The sequence below is a fragment of the Mercurialis annua genome, linkage group LG8 (assembly GCF_937616625.2).
Source record: "Mercurialis annua linkage group LG8, ddMerAnnu1.2, whole genome shotgun sequence".
Classification (NCBI taxonomy): domain Eukaryota; kingdom Viridiplantae; phylum Streptophyta; class Magnoliopsida; order Malpighiales; family Euphorbiaceae; genus Mercurialis; species Mercurialis annua.
The window spans coordinates 42688462-42706322 of record NC_065577.1 but is presented as its reverse complement, the minus strand read 5'-3'; the positions used below and the strand labels follow the sequence as shown (position 1 = coordinate 42706322).

Genomic DNA, 17861 nt, shown 5'->3' with positions numbered 1-17861 from the left:
AAACTAGGGACCAATTTGTACTTATCATTATAACCCTACTCATTATTTCATAATCTAAACTTCATGGCCTCCACATCCACCAACCAAAATCATCGCCTCCACCCATCCTTCAACCAAAACCCATCACCTGCACCCATCCTTGCCTTCCTTCTTCGTTAAAACACCGTCGCTAGCAGCTGTTCGTGAAGAGGAAGGAGAAGTTGCTTCCGTGATCGCGACTCTCTACTGCTGTACCGGGTCTGTTGGTTGCGCCGTATGGGCTTCCTCTAGAGTTAAATGAGTAGATTTTTGGTGCTTGTATGGCGGAGATAGAGCGGAGGTGAGTGAAATTGATACGGGGGTTGATTAAACAAAAAAAAGATGAAGAAGCTGCTTCCGTTGAAAGATCTGCTAGGGGCTGTCATTTTTTTGTTTTATTTTTCATGGATTTGGGCGAGAAAAAGATACAACCTTTGTTAGCTTTGTGCTTTGTTTTCCTAATTTTGGTTTGTAATTTTTTCATGGTATTCAAATATGAAGATCAATTTAAAAGCTTCAGTTATGCTCTGTTCATGTTAATTTTGTTTTTTCTTTTTAAGTTTGGTTTGTTATCTTTTTCTTTTTGTGTACAGGTGAGAGGCGAGGAGCAGTCCTCGCCGGTCTCTGATGAACAGACCCATCTGGGTCTGTTCATTTTTTTCCGTTGAAGATGAACTGACCCAGTGGGTCTGTTCCGACGATTCCGATAGTTTAATTTTTTTTTGACGATAGGTTATAAAGGTTATTGTATAAATCGTTTTTTTTTGTATAAAGATTACTTTTTACGATTTTATTTTTAATTTTTTTAATAATTAATATATAAATTAAATTAAAATTTATTATTTGCTGAATTTAAGTAATTTTGTCTTTTTTTTTAAATTATATGTATTAATTTGAAAGATTAAAAAAAATTAAGATCATTTTAAATTTTCATCATCAAAAACCACCTTGAGAAAAAAAAAACCACCATTAAAACCGGAGAGTGTGTCTCACTCTCTGAGTTGAGAGTGGGGAGGGGTGTTTTTGATCAAAATTTGACAAGTTCAGGGTAAAAGTGATCCTGTTTTTCAGCTTTGGACTTTTTTGATACTTTGTGCCAAGTTGAGGGGGTAAAATGATCCTTTGTTCCAAAAAAAATGTAGGAATATAATCAAATAAGATGGAAACTACTTTTACAAAAGTAACCCTCTTCTCTAAACCCACATTTTATCTGTAATCTATCCCAATTCAAAACAAAAAGTCCCCAAATGCAGGGAAACCCCAATACTGAAAATATGAATTAATAATAGATGAATAGAGAATTAAAAACAAAAACAAAAACAAAACCATGCCCCTATTTATGGGCTTATAATAAACGGTTATGAAACTTGATGAAACTCTAACATATAGGTAGATCATTTGGAGGAGGCTCTAATTTCTGCAGCTCTCCAATTCCATCTTCTACCAAGAAAGCCATGGCTAATCCCCAATTAATATGAACATCCAAGTGACAATGCATTAGCCACACCCCTGTTTTATTACAACAAAAGCGCACTAATTAGAATAATTATTGAACGCAACGGTTGTGCCACTAATTATCTTTTTTTCTAAACAAACATTAGCTATGCAAATGGTTATCATATATCTACAATTATTATAAGGAAACTGATAAAAATATTTGTTGTTTTGTTCAACAATGTCATAATTTTAGTTTATTATATTCAAGAAGCAAAAAAGAAAAGAACGGTGTAACGAAGAAAAATAAAGTATAGTTCAGCATTTTAAGTTATTTTTATCGTAAATCAAATCATTTTTATAGAACTTTTTTTATAATAAACAAATATTTAAATAATAACATACAAATTTTACTAAGATTATATAAATAATTTCTTAAATACTAATGACATTTTCTTCATTTATGTACTGCTAATAATAAAAAGAAGCTAAATGACTAAAATGTATGTTACTTTAGTTTTATCTATTTTTTTCATTAGCTGCTAAACATAATAAACAAAACACAAAATTAATGAATGAAATGTAAAAGTAATTATTTAAGATCTATTTGTCAAATAAATTATTATTTTAACATATTATTTTAATTTTTAACATCTAAATTCACTTTCATTTTAAAATATTATTATTCTCTTATTATTTTAATATAATCCAATTAGTAATCATCTCTAATAAAAAACATCAACCATTTACCTGGATTATCCGCGACGAATCGAATCACTGCCCATCCATTAACGGGTACTCCGACTGTATTCCTCATCGGCGGATCAACTAGGTTAAATTTAGCCGTATCCTTTTTAGCATCAAAATTTCCGAAACCTTCAGCGACGATATAAAAATCATATCCATGCAGATGAATCGGATGATTTTCCGGCGTCACAATACTCGTATCCTGTAACACAATCTGCACCGTCGATCCATATTTCAATTTATACAGCTTAGTTCCGGCAACAGGCTGAAAAAGCGACCGGCTAACGTTATTTCCAGTGTAATCAAATTTCACCGGAGGCTTCGCCGGAAAATCAGTAGTGAAAACTCCCGGAATATTCTGCCGAGCAGCTTGTAGTAAAGAAAAGTTCGTCGGAAGCACGAAGGATACGTTGTTCATGCTCGCCGTGAAACGAGTTCCGTTCGGTCCTTGGCATCGTCTTGGCCGGAAATTCTTGGGGCAATTATTCAGGCCTAATCCGATCGTAAAAAATAAATTATGATCAATTTTCATCGGAACGTCAACTTTTCTTGGACTTTTGAGACGGTTGTTAAAGGCGGTGACTGTCGGTGTATCGTTGAATGCCGGCAATGGTGGCATGATCGGTTTGGTGGTTAAGCAGTTGACGGAGCAAGGGGCCGAGTTATATTCAAGAACGGCGGTTGTTGTAGTGTTGTCAAACGGAACATTTTGTGCACTTTGGTAGGCGCGAGCTGCCATGTAGTATTTTGCCGGTGGTTGGTCGCCGGAGATTAAGACGTCGGTGGTTTGTCCTGGTCCTAACATGATGACTGATGTGGTGAATGGTTTGAGATATAATGCATCGGCACCGACGACGGTGAATTTGTGGTTGGCGACGGTGAAGAAGAGCGGTTGATTGAGTGCAGCGTTGATTACTCTGAGGAGGTGGGTCTCGCCGGAGCTGATTGGGACGATGACAGTGTCTGCATGATAGTAAAAGAAAATGGTAAAAACATGCAAAGTTTTAATAATTCTTCAAATATAACTCTTAACTTTTAATTTTTTGATAATTTTAGTCCAATTTAAAAAATTTAGAGATTCATTTCAAATTTAATATAAAAGATCAAAAGAGTTCAGTTTCATGACTTAAAAAATTTAGTTTGCCAATTTTGCACCGAGAACTAATTTTTACCATCAAACTGACGTTAGATTAATGCCTGAAAATTATTCCAAATTAACTAATCTATGAAGTTTTATTCTTTTCAAGCCATTTTTTATTTCAAGTTGGAGGATCAAAATAAATTTTTATTTATTTAAAACTGAACATCAATTCTAACTTAATTGTAAAATCTACTTAATTAACATTAAAATGTTAATTTTTTAAAATCATGTAAAACTTTAAATTTAAAGTGAAACATCAAAAAGATACAAATGAAATTTATTTTAATTCATAATTTAAAATTGAACAAATATTAAAATTGAGTTAACATTACCATATATCCATCTTTTTAAGTTACCTTATAATTATTGGTCAAAATTAAAAGTTTTGGTTAAATATTGATTAATAAAAGAACTCATAACTTTTGGACCATTATGTCAAAAAAAAGTATTAAAAGAACAAAATCAAAACAGGTACGAAATTACATGTACCTTTGGTGGAGCAATTATAAAGATCACCAGGTTGACCATTGATGGTATAAGCATTAGAATTATTTGGAGCAGCTCCGGTTCGAGTTGCCTCTCTAACCACATCAACCGGGTTAGCATCCCACCATTCTCCTGATAACAGTCAATTTTTATAATTATTTGTTCAATATAGTTATAACTTATAATGAATTAGTGTCATTTTAAAGAAGTAATGAGTACTTTCAAAAAAAAAAGAGCAAAGTTGAGCATTTGTCGGTTTGATTTGATTCAAATTTTAAATTAACCAAAATTTACAATGTTAAATTTTTCTAAATGGTTGACCGGACCGCTGATTTTTTTCAGCAAACACCAAAATTTATTTTGATCGAACTTTGAAATTGGTTCGATTCGATTTAATTTTTCTATTTAGTTTGGACTTATATCCAAACTCAAACAAAACCCTTAAAAATATAGGCAACGTACAAAAAAGTCCCAAAATTTAGATACGGAATCAAAAAAAGAAGTCCTTAAATTTAAGAAGTTCGATTTCTTCAATTTTTGGTTATTTTGATTTCACAAACTCTCAAACCGAACCGTTATCCAGACTCCGAATCGATTATCAAATCAGACCGTTTTCATCGAAAAAATTAACCGAACAATAAATTTCAGCCCGTTTTCGTTGGATTTGGTTCGATTTCTACTCGGCCCTAGTAATGAGTGAAGAAATTACCAAGAAGAATTGGGGTTTCTCTTTTAGGGTGAGCAAAAGGATATGCAGTTCCTTCTCTAGGGTGGATAATTAGGGCACCATAAACAGTAGCTCTAAGCCATGAGCTATGTGCATGCCACCATAAGGTCCCTTCTTGACCTTCAAGTGTGAACCTGTAGGTGTAACTACTTCCGGGCCTAATTGGACATTGAGTCACAAATTCTGGCCCATCAGCCCATCCAGTTCTCATCTGCCTAACACCATGCCTACAGATAGCATAATCAACAATATATTTGTAACTTTCTGAATTAAATAGAAAATTAAATCATATAATTTAGCATATTTTATTATAGTAGGAGGAATTTCAAACTTTGACGATATAGAATTATGAACCATCAAATTTTATAATTTAAAACACTAACCAATTTTCAAGTAAAGAAATGGACATCGGATTGTACATTATTTGACATCCATATCAACATTATTTATCAAGTTATTTTTTACAATATCATATATGAATTATCATGTTTTTATAATTTGAAACATTGCATAATATTTTAATAAAAAAAATTGACATGGAACCAAAAAATATACTATTTTATTCTAGCATTCACGTCAATGTTTATATATGAGATTTTTTTAACAATATCAGACACGAGTAATTAATTTTATATAATTTAAAATATTTTATGATAAAAATATGACGACTGAAGCAGTGAACATCAGAATATATACTGTTACGACATCGATATTATCGATATTTTTTTTAGTCAAATATATAGAAAAGATTATAATTACCAGTGAATGGTGACATTGTATCTTGCTTTGTTGGTAACTTTAACAATGAGAGTGTCTCCACTGTTGACTTCTAATGTTGGTCCAGGAAACAACCCATTCACTGTTATGCTGTTGTGAGTTTTGCATAGCCTCTTTACTTTTGTTGCTTGAACCTGTTCATTCTCGATATGTTAAATCAAACCGAACCGAATTAATTTTTAAAAAATTACATTAAACTTATAATATTTCAAATCAAACCAAATCGAATTAAGTCAGTTAGTTCGGTTGAATTTTTTAGTTTGGCTAGTCAATTCCGTTTGCACCAAAAACGATTGAATTTTGTTACTTTTTTTATTGAACCAAAAAATCAACTTTTAGTAATGTCAAGCTAAACCAAATTGAACTTATTGTTAAAAAATATTTCAAACCGAAATGAAATAATTCATTATATTAAGTTCGGTCTGATTTTTATGTTCGGTTTGTATAAAAAACGAACCGAGCTCTTTTATTTCCCAAAATAAACTTAAGCCAAAAATCAAAATTATTTATAATAAAAAGACCAAATTAAACTGAATCTATCAGTTCAATTTGGTTCAGTTTTTACACACACCTAGCTACAATCTTCTCCAAAACATTAAAAAAATTTAAAGTTGAAACTCAATTATAGTTTAAAGGAAGAAATTACATACAACAAACTCATGATGATGAACTTTTGGATTAGCTAATGAAAATGTGGAATGAAGAAGAAGCAAAAGGCCAAAGACTAAGCAAGAATTGGCCATTTTGAGATTGATGCTCACTCCCATATTTAAAAATTTTAAAATTTTAAACTTTTGGCTTTTCTGTAATTTAGGGTTTTGTAATTGGTTTGATATGCATGGTTATGTATATATAGGAAGAGTGCAAGCAGAAAAAGTTGTTTAAGGTTGGCAGATTAGGTTTTGATTAAGAAATTGGTCAGAATTCTCAAGGCAAAATTAATTAGTTCAACCCTATTTGAGTTGTTGCACCCACTGTCATATCAAATGTGAATAATTTCTTCTCATTTTGTTGCTTGCTTCACAAGTCTTAATTTTTTTTAATTCTTGGTTTAACTTAATTTAACAGACAATTAATCATCATTACTACTAGCTACATTTTCTTGTTTTGCGAAACATAAACATAGGTTTGCTCCTTTTTCTTATTATTTAATTTTTATTTTGTAAAAATTAGCTAGAAATAGTAATGTTTGCTTGATTAATCCTATGTGCATGTCAATACTTCTAATTGCTTTTGAGTTTTTTTTATTCATTGTAAAGATTAGGATTGTGCATTCGGTTTTCTGGTTTAGTGTAAATGTCCAGACCGTTTAGTTATTTCAAAGACTAAAACCCACAACAAATTTTAGGATAAAATTCGGTTTGGTTCAGTCAGAAGTGCAAATGTCCAAACCGAACCAAAAATAATAACTTTTTGCTTAAATAAATAATATGGCTGTATAGAGATTTGAATTTAATTTTTTTAAGTGAGAATAATAATTTGATCATTTTTCATGGACTGATTTGTGATTTTGTTATTTGTGATTTTATATGAATTATTTTATGGAAAGTATAATACTACAAGTAATACAAGTCAAACTCTTCTTTCCTATTAGAAATTCCAAAATGAAGATACTGATGTAGGCATCCAACTTCATGATTGTTTAGCAAATTAGAAACAAGTCAAATATTTAATAATTAGTGATTTTAGTGTTTCTTTCATGTAAAAGATCCCATTTTAATTCTCCTCTTTCTAAGAATGTTAGGGCCTGTTTGGTTCAGCTGTTTCTTATAGCTGGTAGCTGATAGATGTTAGCTATTGGCTGGTAGCTGATAGACCATACGTATTTGGTGAGATTTGATTAACTGTTGCTGTTTATATGAAAATGACCGTAAAGGACATAATTTTTATTTTTATTTATTAAACTATAAATATATTATTTTATATAATATTTAATAAAAATGCTGATAATTATTTTTTTATAAATATCTAATATTTAATTTAAATTTATTTAGATTTTTTTTTGATTAATTTTTGATTTATTTAAAAAATTTATTAAATTATAGTTGTTTTAATATAAATAAAATAATTTTATATAATTTATAAATAATTAGAGTATTTAAAAATAATTTAAACAATTTTATATATTAAAAAAAAGTATATTATAATGGGGGTAATTTTGTCAAAATAATTAAAAATATTGAAACAACTATCAGTTGTTGACAAAAAGTTTTAAAATTGAGCTTTTCAAACAGCAGCTGTTGCAGGTTCAAAAAGCTCCAAAAATCTCTTAAGAAAATCTCACCAAACACTTTTATGGAGCTTTTTGAAAAGTAAAAGCTAAAAATTCTAATGAAAAGTTGAACCAAATACCCACTTAGATTAAATACTTGACTTAATTACCTCACTAAGTAGATATTTTGAAAAACATCTCAGCAATTAAAATTAATTAATTAATCAGCTTTCCCACTTAATAAGCTAGAAAATACAGGGGAAATATAATTTATAACTTAAACTTAAAGATTAAATGCTATAGCAACTTTATTAGTTCGAGAAATAAAAGCTACTGAATACTATTTATTTGTACTTAAGATGAGATGCTTTTTACTCCATCTTCTTGAAGCTAGGCAAATTCATATTTAGATGAGTTCATAAAAATTACTCCCTCCGTTTATTTTAATTGTCTATTTAGCCAAAATTAATAGTGTTTTTTTATGTTAATTTATAAAAAATATATATTAATATATCCTTATTAGTAACAAATATTTTTTAAATTAAAACACAGAGTCATTTATTACAGGTCGGTAAATTTGAAACATAGTAACTAAAATTACATTGAAATTCTAAATGGACAACTAATTAGAGACAAATATATTTTGCTAAATGAACAATTAAAAAGGCTAATAATCACCCACGGCCCCTGACTTTATGGGTACCTTACGACAAACCCCCTGATAAAAAAAAAAACGATCAGTAAACCCCCTAATCTTTGTGGCGGCGCTCGCTAAACCCCTTTTGGACGAAAATACCCCTGGCGCCGTCTTTTTTGGTCAACTGACTTTCAAAAAAAAAAATCTGACAACGCCACGTCAGCTGACACGTCATCGAAAATTCATAAAAAAATTAAAACACCTAAAATACCCCCATATTTAATTAAAAAATAAATAAAATAACTCAACTCAACTATATCTAACCTAAACAATTCAATCAACCCAAACACAAACGACCCAACCACCGCCACCCGACCAACCCGCTACCCGACCACTGCCGGAAAATTTTCCGGTCATCTTCTCCGAGATGACCGGAAAATTTTCAGGTCATACTCAGATCTGTTCTTGGAACAGATCCACCATGGATCTGTTCCAAGAACAGATCCATGGCGTGGATCTGTTCTTGAACAGATCCGTCGCCGGATCTGTTCAAGAACAGATCCCGCGCAGGTTTAAGTCTAGCTTAATTGATTCTGATGGTGGCTCTGCCGCCATGCTAAAGCTCCCGGGCCATATCATCAGATAATTCATGGCCTCCTCAAAATCCACCGTGAAGGGCACATATCCCGTTCCAAACCCTACACGAGCTTCTTTAACGTCGAGTCTCTCTGCAAATGTCATTCCTCTTGCCTCTCTGCTTAGAACGGCGGCATGGGGTCCGACTCCAAGTGATCTGTTCGTCAGAAAACCCATCATTCTTAGCGACTGGTATCTTCTGCTGGCTGCACCTCTTTCTTTCTTATGACCATTCTGATGACCACCAAGTGCCTGTGAACTGTCGAATTTCCTGCTGCAAAAGCTACACGGGAAAGTCTTAGGTTTCGACTGCTGTCGTCGATCGTAATTCCCAGCGTGGGATCTGTTCTTGAACAGATCCGTCGTGGATCTGTTCAAAAACAGATCTCGCGACGGATCTGTTCAAGAACAGATCCCCGCGTGGGATCTTTTCCGGTCATCTCGGAGAAGATGACCGGAAAATTTTCCGGCGGTGGTCGGGCGGTGAGTTGGTCGGGTGGCGGTGGTTGGGTCGGTTAATTAAATGGTTTAGATTGGGTTGATTTATTTTATTTTTGTCTTTTTCTAAATTAAATTAGGGGTATTTTGGGTGTTTAAAATTTTTATGGTATTTTGCTGACGTGGCAGCTGACGTGGCGCCGTCAGATTTATTTTTTTTTTCAAAAAAATGACAGTTGACTGAAAAAAACGGCGCCAGGGGTATTTTCGTCATATTTGGGGTTTAGGGGGTTTAGGTGACGCCGCCACAAAGATTAGGGGGTTTACTGATCGTTTTTTTTTATCAGGGGGTTTGTCGTAAGGTACCCCTAAAGTCAGGGGCCGTGGGTGATTATTAGCCAATTAAAAAGAACGGAGGGGAAATATTTTAAAATATTTGGAATATTATAAAATTAGTTGAATCATCTAAAAATATTTTAATTTTTTTTGTTTATGTCTTAAATTCTCAAAATCCTAAATTTTATTTTATTTTTCAATTTTCCATTTTAGTTGTATCTATTTTATGAAATTGAGTTTTTCCACTTAAAAAACTCAAATATGTTTTCTATTTGACATGTAGTCTCAACTTTTAATAATTTTAAAAATATTAAGGACTTATTTAGATTACGTGTCAAGTATAAAAAAGACATTTTTTAACCTTTTCAGAATGGAAAAACTCAAATTTGGAAAATTAAGTACAATTAACACTAAAAATTTAAAAATGAGGTAAAATTAGCGTTTTTAAAGTTTGAAATATAAAAAAAAATTCAAAAAGGTAGAGTTCATTTGAACGATTAGACCTAGAAAATTCTATATATTTTATTTTTAATCTATAATTAGTTATATCTATGTACCTTTTATGGATCCAAAGCTCAAATATCATCAAAACATATAATCAGTTTGTTAAATGTGGACCATAACGATCACCCTTTTTCATGATGTGTAGATTAGATATATGTGCAATGATAAATGTCTAGAGATTTGTTGGTCTAACTACAAATTCAACGAAAGAAACTTCATTAGGAAAATTTAATTAGTTAACTTGTCATGATCAATGATTGAACATGGTTGAATATCAAATATGACAAATTAAATTTTATTGTTTAGCTCAAAAACATATACCTCATTTTACTCCCAATTAATTTTTTTATTTGAAGGACAAATTATTAAATATACTTTGTTCACTACATCGTTCCATAAATAGATCCATTTAATTTCATCGCATCACGAATTGGTAATATATAATAGAAAAAAGGCTCAAAACTGACCTTAATGTTACCAATCAGACTCTTATAGGCCCTTCATATTTTTTGATATTCAATTATTACCCTCATGTTACTAAAAATTTAAAATTTGCACCCTCTCTTGTTAACGTTTTAAGTAACAACGTCTTAGAGAGGGATGCAAATTTTAGATTTTAATAACATAAGAGTCATAATTGAGCCTCAAAAAATATGATAGGGTTACAAGAGTTTTGGGTGGCAACATTAAGATCATTTTTTAGCCTTCTTCCTTTTTAATATAGGGTTAAGGTACAAAAATGACCCTAATATTTACTCTGTGGCTCAAATGGCCCCTAAATGGTCATTTTTGTATCTTAACCCTTTAATATATGAAGAGTAAGTCTGTTAAGAGAGGCAGAAAAAAGTAATTCTGGTTTAGAATTTGATAGGTGAACAAGATTGAAAAAAGAACAAGTAACTTGGTTTGGTAAAGTTTGTTATTGACTTTTAATTAATTAATTAAGTTGAAAATTTAAAGTGTGTCTAGGCAATTTAATTGAAAATAAAGGAGTAATTTAATTGGATTCCTTTTCAAAGTTTTCTGGTGCTTTGTCTAACATCAACTTTAAATTTTACTTGGTGAATTAACTAATTATAATGTGCATGTCGGGTTCCCATTTTCTTTGGTAGTTACGAAAATGTTTGTAGTTTAAAACAAAATTTTAATTCCGTCATTTAGCTTGCAATGCTGGAGCTAGAAAGACTTGGTATTAGAAATTCACCTTTTTATCATCCCTTAACAATCTAAAAAAAAAACTAAAACTAAAACTAATTATAATTTTAATTTTAATGATAGAGAATAAACTAAAGTTAATTAACGGGATCGGGACTCGATTTAAGGCCAGACTTTCGAGTCAAAGTTGGGGTTTAGGATTAGAGTCAGAGATTTGGTGTCAGAACTTGATTTAGGAATCAATGTCGAAACTCAGACTTGGGACTCGGGATGAGGTCGGGGTCATAACTCTTGGGATGACTTGGTTTTGGGACTAGGGGTGAGCATTCGGTCAGTTCGGTCGAAATCAAACTGATAACCCCTTAACCGAACTAACCGTCCGACCGTATAGCTAATATTGAACCGATTAAATAAAATTTTAATCAAAAACCATACTGATCGAATAAAAAAGGAAAATTTTCAAAACTGACGGTTCGGTTAAAATCGACAAAAATATGAGAAAAGGTAAAAAAAAATTGGCTAATTTCGCCAGTTCAGATAATTTGGATAACTTAAAATTCAAACTGCACCAATAACCAAAAAATCATATTTTTTTATATTAAAACCGAACAGATTGAACCTAAAGTTTTAACCGAACCAAACCGATCAAAAATTATCGGTTCGGTCAGTTAATTCGGACAGATGGTTTTTTTGCTCACCCGTAGTTGGGACATGGTTCAGGACTCGGGATCGGGACACTGTACCGGGACTCGAAATCATAACTCGTGACTTAGGGTCGGGTCGGGACTCAAGATAGAGACTCGGGGTAAGGGTTAGAAGAGTTTATCAAACAAAAATTAAGAATATTAAAACTTAATTAAATGTTATTTTTTATTTCTATTTTAAGAATGATGTAACCAAATGTGCCCTTAGAAAAGTATTTATGCTTTTAATTTGGATGTTAATTATAGTAATTATAATTGTATTAAATCTCAATTATCAAGGAAATTCCAATGACAAAAGACTAATATATGAAGCCAATTCAACTAACATGATTATTTTTAACTCTAAACCAAATTATAGGATATATTTAGTCATGATTAATGATCACTAATGAAGCATTATGATAGTCTAAAAGCATCAAGATACAAGACATTTTGTTGGTTTTCTTTTCTTTTGATCATTGCTTGTTTCTAGTGAGACTTTCATGATTTAAAGATCCTTTTTTCATAAATCAATTAATTTTATTTTTATGGGTAAAATATATCACTTTTTTATTCTCAAAACCAAAATCTAAAACTCAATTTAAATTGGATCAAACAAAAAAAAAATATAAAGAGAAAGAAGAACTATAGAAAATTGCTAAATCTTTTCTTTAACATTAATTATATTAAAGGAAATTACATCAATGATAGAAGCAATATGACAAATATTTATCTAAATAAATTGGTACCCAATAGTTATTACATTTGCACCACCAAAATTAGCAAAACCCAATATTTATCTATCAAAAACAACCCAAATATATATATATATATATATATATATATATATATATATATATATATATATATATATATAATGGCCTAATTATTCAATTATTAATCTTAACATGGAGGAAGATCTTGTGGTGGAGCTTCTATAGATTCCAATTTACCAACTCCATTTTCAACCAAGAATGCCATAGCCAATCCCCATGTAATATGAACATCTAAGTGACAATGCATTAACCACACACCTGCAGACAACAAAATTCACTATTATATTCAATTTAATATTTCGGCATTTCGTTTCCGTTTATAAAAACTCTTATGAAATTCGAAAAATTTATATTTATAACTTATTTTTGTAAAAATATCATTTTCTTGTTCGAACATTATCCATTTTAATATTTATATATAGCTTATTCGTGGGTTATCGGCTACGAGTAAGTTTGATTTTTTGTTTCCGTGCAGTATCGGTTTTGAGTATTTTTATACCTGGATTATCCGCGACGAATCGGATGACTGCCCATCCATTAACAGGCACACCAACTGTGTTTCTGAGAGGTGGATCAACAAGGTTAAATTTGGAGGCATCAGTTTGAGGATTAAAATTTCCAAAACCTTCAGCAATGATATAAAAATCATATCCATGAAGATGAATTGGATGATTTTCAGGTGTGACAATACTTGTATCCTGTAACACAATTTGTACTCTTGATCCATATTTCAATTTGTAAAGCTTAGTACCAGCCACCGGTTGAAATAGGGATCGACTAACATTATTCCCGGTGTAGTCGAATTTTACGGGCGGATTCGCCGGGAAATCGGTAGTGAAAACCCTCGGAATCCCCAATTGATGCGCTTGTAAGAGAGAAAAATTTGATGGTAATTGAAATGACACATTGTTCATACTTGCTGAAAATCTTGTGCCATTAGGCCCTTGACATTGGCTTGACTTGTCAAAATTTGATGGGCAATTGTTGAGTCCTAATCCAACTGTGAAGAACAAATTTTCATCGATTTCCGCCGGAACTAACACTTTGTTAGGACTCCGAAACTGTTTATTAAAAGCAGTGACCGTAGCCGTGTCGTTATACGCAGGCAATTGTGGCATGACTGGTTTGTTTGAGGACGAGCAATTTTTGGGAGCACATGGAGCGGATTTATATTCAAGAATTGCGGTAGTAGTAGTGTTGTCAAATGCAACGTTTTGGGCGCTTTGATATGCACGCGCTGCCATGTAATACCGGGATGGTTTCTGGTCACCGGAGATTAAAACATCAGTGGTTTGGCCCGGTCCGAGCATTAGGACTGTTGTGGTGAATGGTTTTGTATAAGAGGCATCAGCACCAACCACTGTGAGCCTATGGTTAGCTACAGTGAAGAAAAGCGGTTGGTTCATCGCAGCGTTGATGACTCGGAGAAGGTTCGTCTCGCCGGAATTTATTGGAACTATTACAGTATCTGCAAGAGAAATCAAGAAATTAAGTTATTATTTGTTTATTTTGATTGATTTCAAGCAAAATAAGCATTTAGAGTTTAAATTTCTGTTAGCAGTTATTCTTGGCCGGATAGTTTAACGGTTTCATTTGAAAGAATGGTGGGCCTAGTCTGACGGCCCAAAGAGTGGCCCAAGAAAGTTCTGCATAATATCCAATCCAATAACTAAGATATTTATTTATTTCTTTTATACAATAAAAAATGACAAATCTTTTGTAGGAATACATATGTGGGCATTTAAAATTTAAAATCTCCTATGATATGGAGTAGGAAAAAATTATTTTAACGTGATTATAAATTTAGTCCGAGCACGACGATAAATGCATATTTCATTTCGGTAATAAAGATTATGATAAAAATAATAATTTAGAAAGCAAACCTTGAGAGGAACAGTTATAGAGATCACCAGGCTGACTATTAATAGTATATGCATCAGAAACATTTGGTGCTGCTCCTGTTCTTGTTGCCTCTCTCACGACATCAATTGGATTTGCATTCCACCATTCACCTAATTCAATATCAACATTAAAAACAAAACATTAATTGGTGTTTATATTAGAAACATATTATATTCCTCGTTATATGATAATTATTTTGTTCTAAACGAACATTAATTGGCTCAACCACTTCGATCACGAATCAGAGATCAATTCGCTTCGGTTATTACCTAAAAATTGGATATGTAATTCAATAAAAAAATCCGTAAAAATCGAAAGTTGTCGAACATTTTAAACCATAAAACCCGTTTGATCATTTATTTATTAGTTATAATGTAATTCATTTATCATTTTCTTAACATGTTTATCAGTTAAAATTTTATGTTTAAATTATATATACATGTAAAGTTATTCTAAATTATATATATTCATATTTTAGTTAATTGATTAAATGAGTGGTTGAAATAATAGTTTAACCGGTTGAATTGTGAACCGGCGATTAGGGGCGTTCATTCGATTCAAACCGAACCAATTAAATTGAAATTTTCTATTTTTCATAACTGAACCAAAATTTTAAATAAATACTAATTTTTTGAACTAAATTAAACCAACCTGGTTAGTTAAGCTGGTTAAAAAATCTAGTTCAATTATTTTGGTTTGGTTTACATTAAAATTAGAACAATACAAAGCCAAATTACCGATTTTTCTTTTATAATATCAAATTGAATCCCACCGAATTTGTCGGTATCAGTTTGATTTTTACACCCCCCCAACTGATATGGCTACCAGTTCGGTTTTTAAAATACCGCGTTCAACTCTTAAATAAGATAAAAAAAATAGTTTAATTTACCAAGAATAATGGGTGTTTCCCTTTTAGGTTTAGGAAATGGATAAGAAGATCCTTGTTTTGGATGAATAATTAGGGCACCATAAACCGTAGCTCTAAGCCATGAACTATGAGCATGCCACCAAAGTGTCCCTTCTTGGCCTTGAATTGTGAACCTATAAGTGTATTTCCCTCCGGGCCTAATTGGACATTGAGTCACAAATTCAGGCCCATCAGCCCATCCAGTCCTCATTTGCCTAACACCATGCCTACATAAAAAAATTCAATTTTGTGAGATAGTAAAATAAAGAGCAAGGAGAAGAATTTAACTATTTTGAAACTGATTTATATATGAATAATCAACCGTGCATTATAATTTAAACACGATTACTATTGCATACCAAAATTATAAAAATTTGTTTGAAAATATGCATATAGAAACAATAAAACCTTTGATTAATTTACTTAAGTGTTATAATTTAAACACGATATAATTTACATTTTATGTTTTTATTTTTACCTACAAAAGATTAAGAAGCATATTTTTAAAATGTTTGACCAATTTCTGAACAATATTACACTTTTTCCGATTTTGTACTAACTCTAAAATACGGTTCAAACTCGTATAAATTCAATTCATGAATCTAGTTTGAAAATTAATATCAAAATTAAATCGAATCTGAACCAACATTAATGTTGCATATAAACGCATCAGACCCAATTGAACCAGGCCCGTGTCCACTCAAGCCCGGCCCATGACCAAGTATAACTAGCAAGAAGTAAATTACCAATGGATGGTGACATTGTATTGAGCTTTGTTAGTAACAGTCACAACTAAAGTGTCTCCATTATTGACTTCTAATGTTGGACCAGGGAACATCCCATTCACAGTGATCACATTTTGAGTTTTGCACAGCCTCTTCACTGGTGTTGCTTGAATCTGTAAAAAAAATAAAAAAATTAAAACAATTCCTCGTATAAATGTATTTTATTATTTAATTATAAGACGAAAAAATTAAAAATTAAAAATAATTTAAGAAAAAACATACAACAAACTGATGGTTGTGAGTCATGGGTGCTGCATTGGCTAAGTTCAGTGCATAACCAATGACTAGTAAAATGGCTAAGAAGAAAGTTGAAAAATGGTTAGAAAAAATGTGGTTTAGAGGCTCCATTTTTAGAGCTTAATTGATTTGATTATAGTGATGGTTTAGAAAGTGAGAGATTGATACCTCTATTTATAAGTAGAATTAGAATGAATAAAGGGTCATTGAAGTCCTTGGACTTGTACATCAAAACCAAGTAACTTACATTTAGCTATTTTGATCAATTAAGGATAATACTCTTTATATTTAAGTTAATTAGCCTATTACGAAATATTCTCCCCATTTTAGGTCAACTAACTCTCAAATTGGGTCATTGCGTTCAGTTCATTTTTCACAATTCGAGGGTTAACCAACTTAAAAATAGAAAATACTGTCATTAGGGATGAGCAAAAATACCGACCTACCGAACCGATGACTTAGTCGATTTGATTCGGTTATAAATTTGGGTTTAGTCGGTTTGGCTTGATAACAAAATTGTTGGTTTTTGGGTATCAATTCAATTTGAGGTTTGGATTATCCAAATTAACCGAATCAACCGAATAAAGCAAAAATTTAAATTTCTAAATTTTTCTTGTATGTTTGTCGGTTTTAACAGAACTGTCCAAATTATCGACCTATATGATTAGTTTGGTTTTGAATTTTGTTTTTTGTTTTAATTCGGACGGATCGGTTTCAATTATGGCTTTATATTTGGTTGATTTGGTTTTTGTGTATTCGGACAATCAATTAAGTTAGATTGGGAATTTGAATCCGTTTTGACCGAACTGACCAACCTTAATTGTCATTAATTGACTAATATTGATATGTGTGAGTTAATTGGTCTTGAGGCATAAGTTTAGGAGCCAAAATGACTCTTTGCACGAATTAGAATGAGAGATAAGGGTAGTTTTAGATGTTGGCTAGATTAGGTTCTGATCAAAGACAACTGGTCAAATGACATGAGCCTAAAATAATAATAAAAATTAGTTTAGTTCAACACCATTGAGGTTGTTAGCTAGTTACACCCACTAGCCTATGAAAACTATAAAGTAGATTTATAAAAATAAGGGTTATCCCTTTGAAAAACCCCCACCTTTTAGCCCCAATTCGTTTGCACCCTCACGTTGTAAAACCACCAAATATACCCAAATTACGACCTTTCACTTTCAATTGCACCCTCAAACATCAAATTGACCTTTTTTCACTTGAAAAATGTTCAAAAAATAGTTTTATTCTCGTTTTAAATATAACATTAAGGCCTATTTAGAATATATGTTAAAGTTTAAAGTATTAATTTGAACA

At 31.6% G+C, this 17861-nt stretch overlaps 3 protein-coding genes across 3 annotated transcripts; all 3 read right to left on the bottom strand.

Moving 5' to 3' along the window:
• Positions 1 to 1155: 1155 nt before the first annotated feature.
• Positions 1156 to 6149, bottom strand: LOC126660846 (laccase-12-like). The gene is made up of 6 exons (XM_050354538.1): positions 5981 to 6149; positions 5313 to 5464; positions 4536 to 4780; positions 3830 to 3958; positions 2203 to 3162; positions 1156 to 1527 (listed from the first exon to the last, which is right to left on the bottom strand). Exons 1-6 carry the CDS (start codon positions 6095 to 6097, stop codon positions 1397 to 1399), a joined length of 1734 nt encoding a protein of 577 aa, XP_050210495.1. The 5' UTR covers positions 6098 to 6149; the 3' UTR covers positions 1156 to 1396.
• Positions 6150 to 8728: 2579 nt separating this feature from the next.
• LOC126662123 (zinc finger protein 7-like) lies at positions 8729 to 10419 on the bottom strand. The gene is made up of 2 exons (XM_050356010.1): positions 10415 to 10419; positions 8729 to 9185 (listed from the first exon to the last, which is right to left on the bottom strand). The coding sequence occupies exons 1-2, from the start codon at positions 10417 to 10419 to the stop codon at positions 8729 to 8731; spliced, it is 462 nt and encodes a 153-aa protein (XP_050211967.1).
• A 2391-nt stretch (positions 10420 to 12810) lies between these two features.
• LOC126660845 (laccase-12-like) lies at positions 12811 to 16671 on the bottom strand. The gene is made up of 6 exons (XM_050354537.2): positions 16524 to 16671; positions 16263 to 16414; positions 15499 to 15743; positions 14591 to 14719; positions 13207 to 14175; positions 12811 to 12965 (listed from the first exon to the last, which is right to left on the bottom strand). Exons 1-6 carry the CDS (start codon positions 16647 to 16649, stop codon positions 12835 to 12837), a joined length of 1752 nt encoding a protein of 583 aa, XP_050210494.1. The 5' UTR covers positions 16650 to 16671; the 3' UTR covers positions 12811 to 12834.
• Positions 16672 to 17861: the final 1190 nt, after the last annotated feature.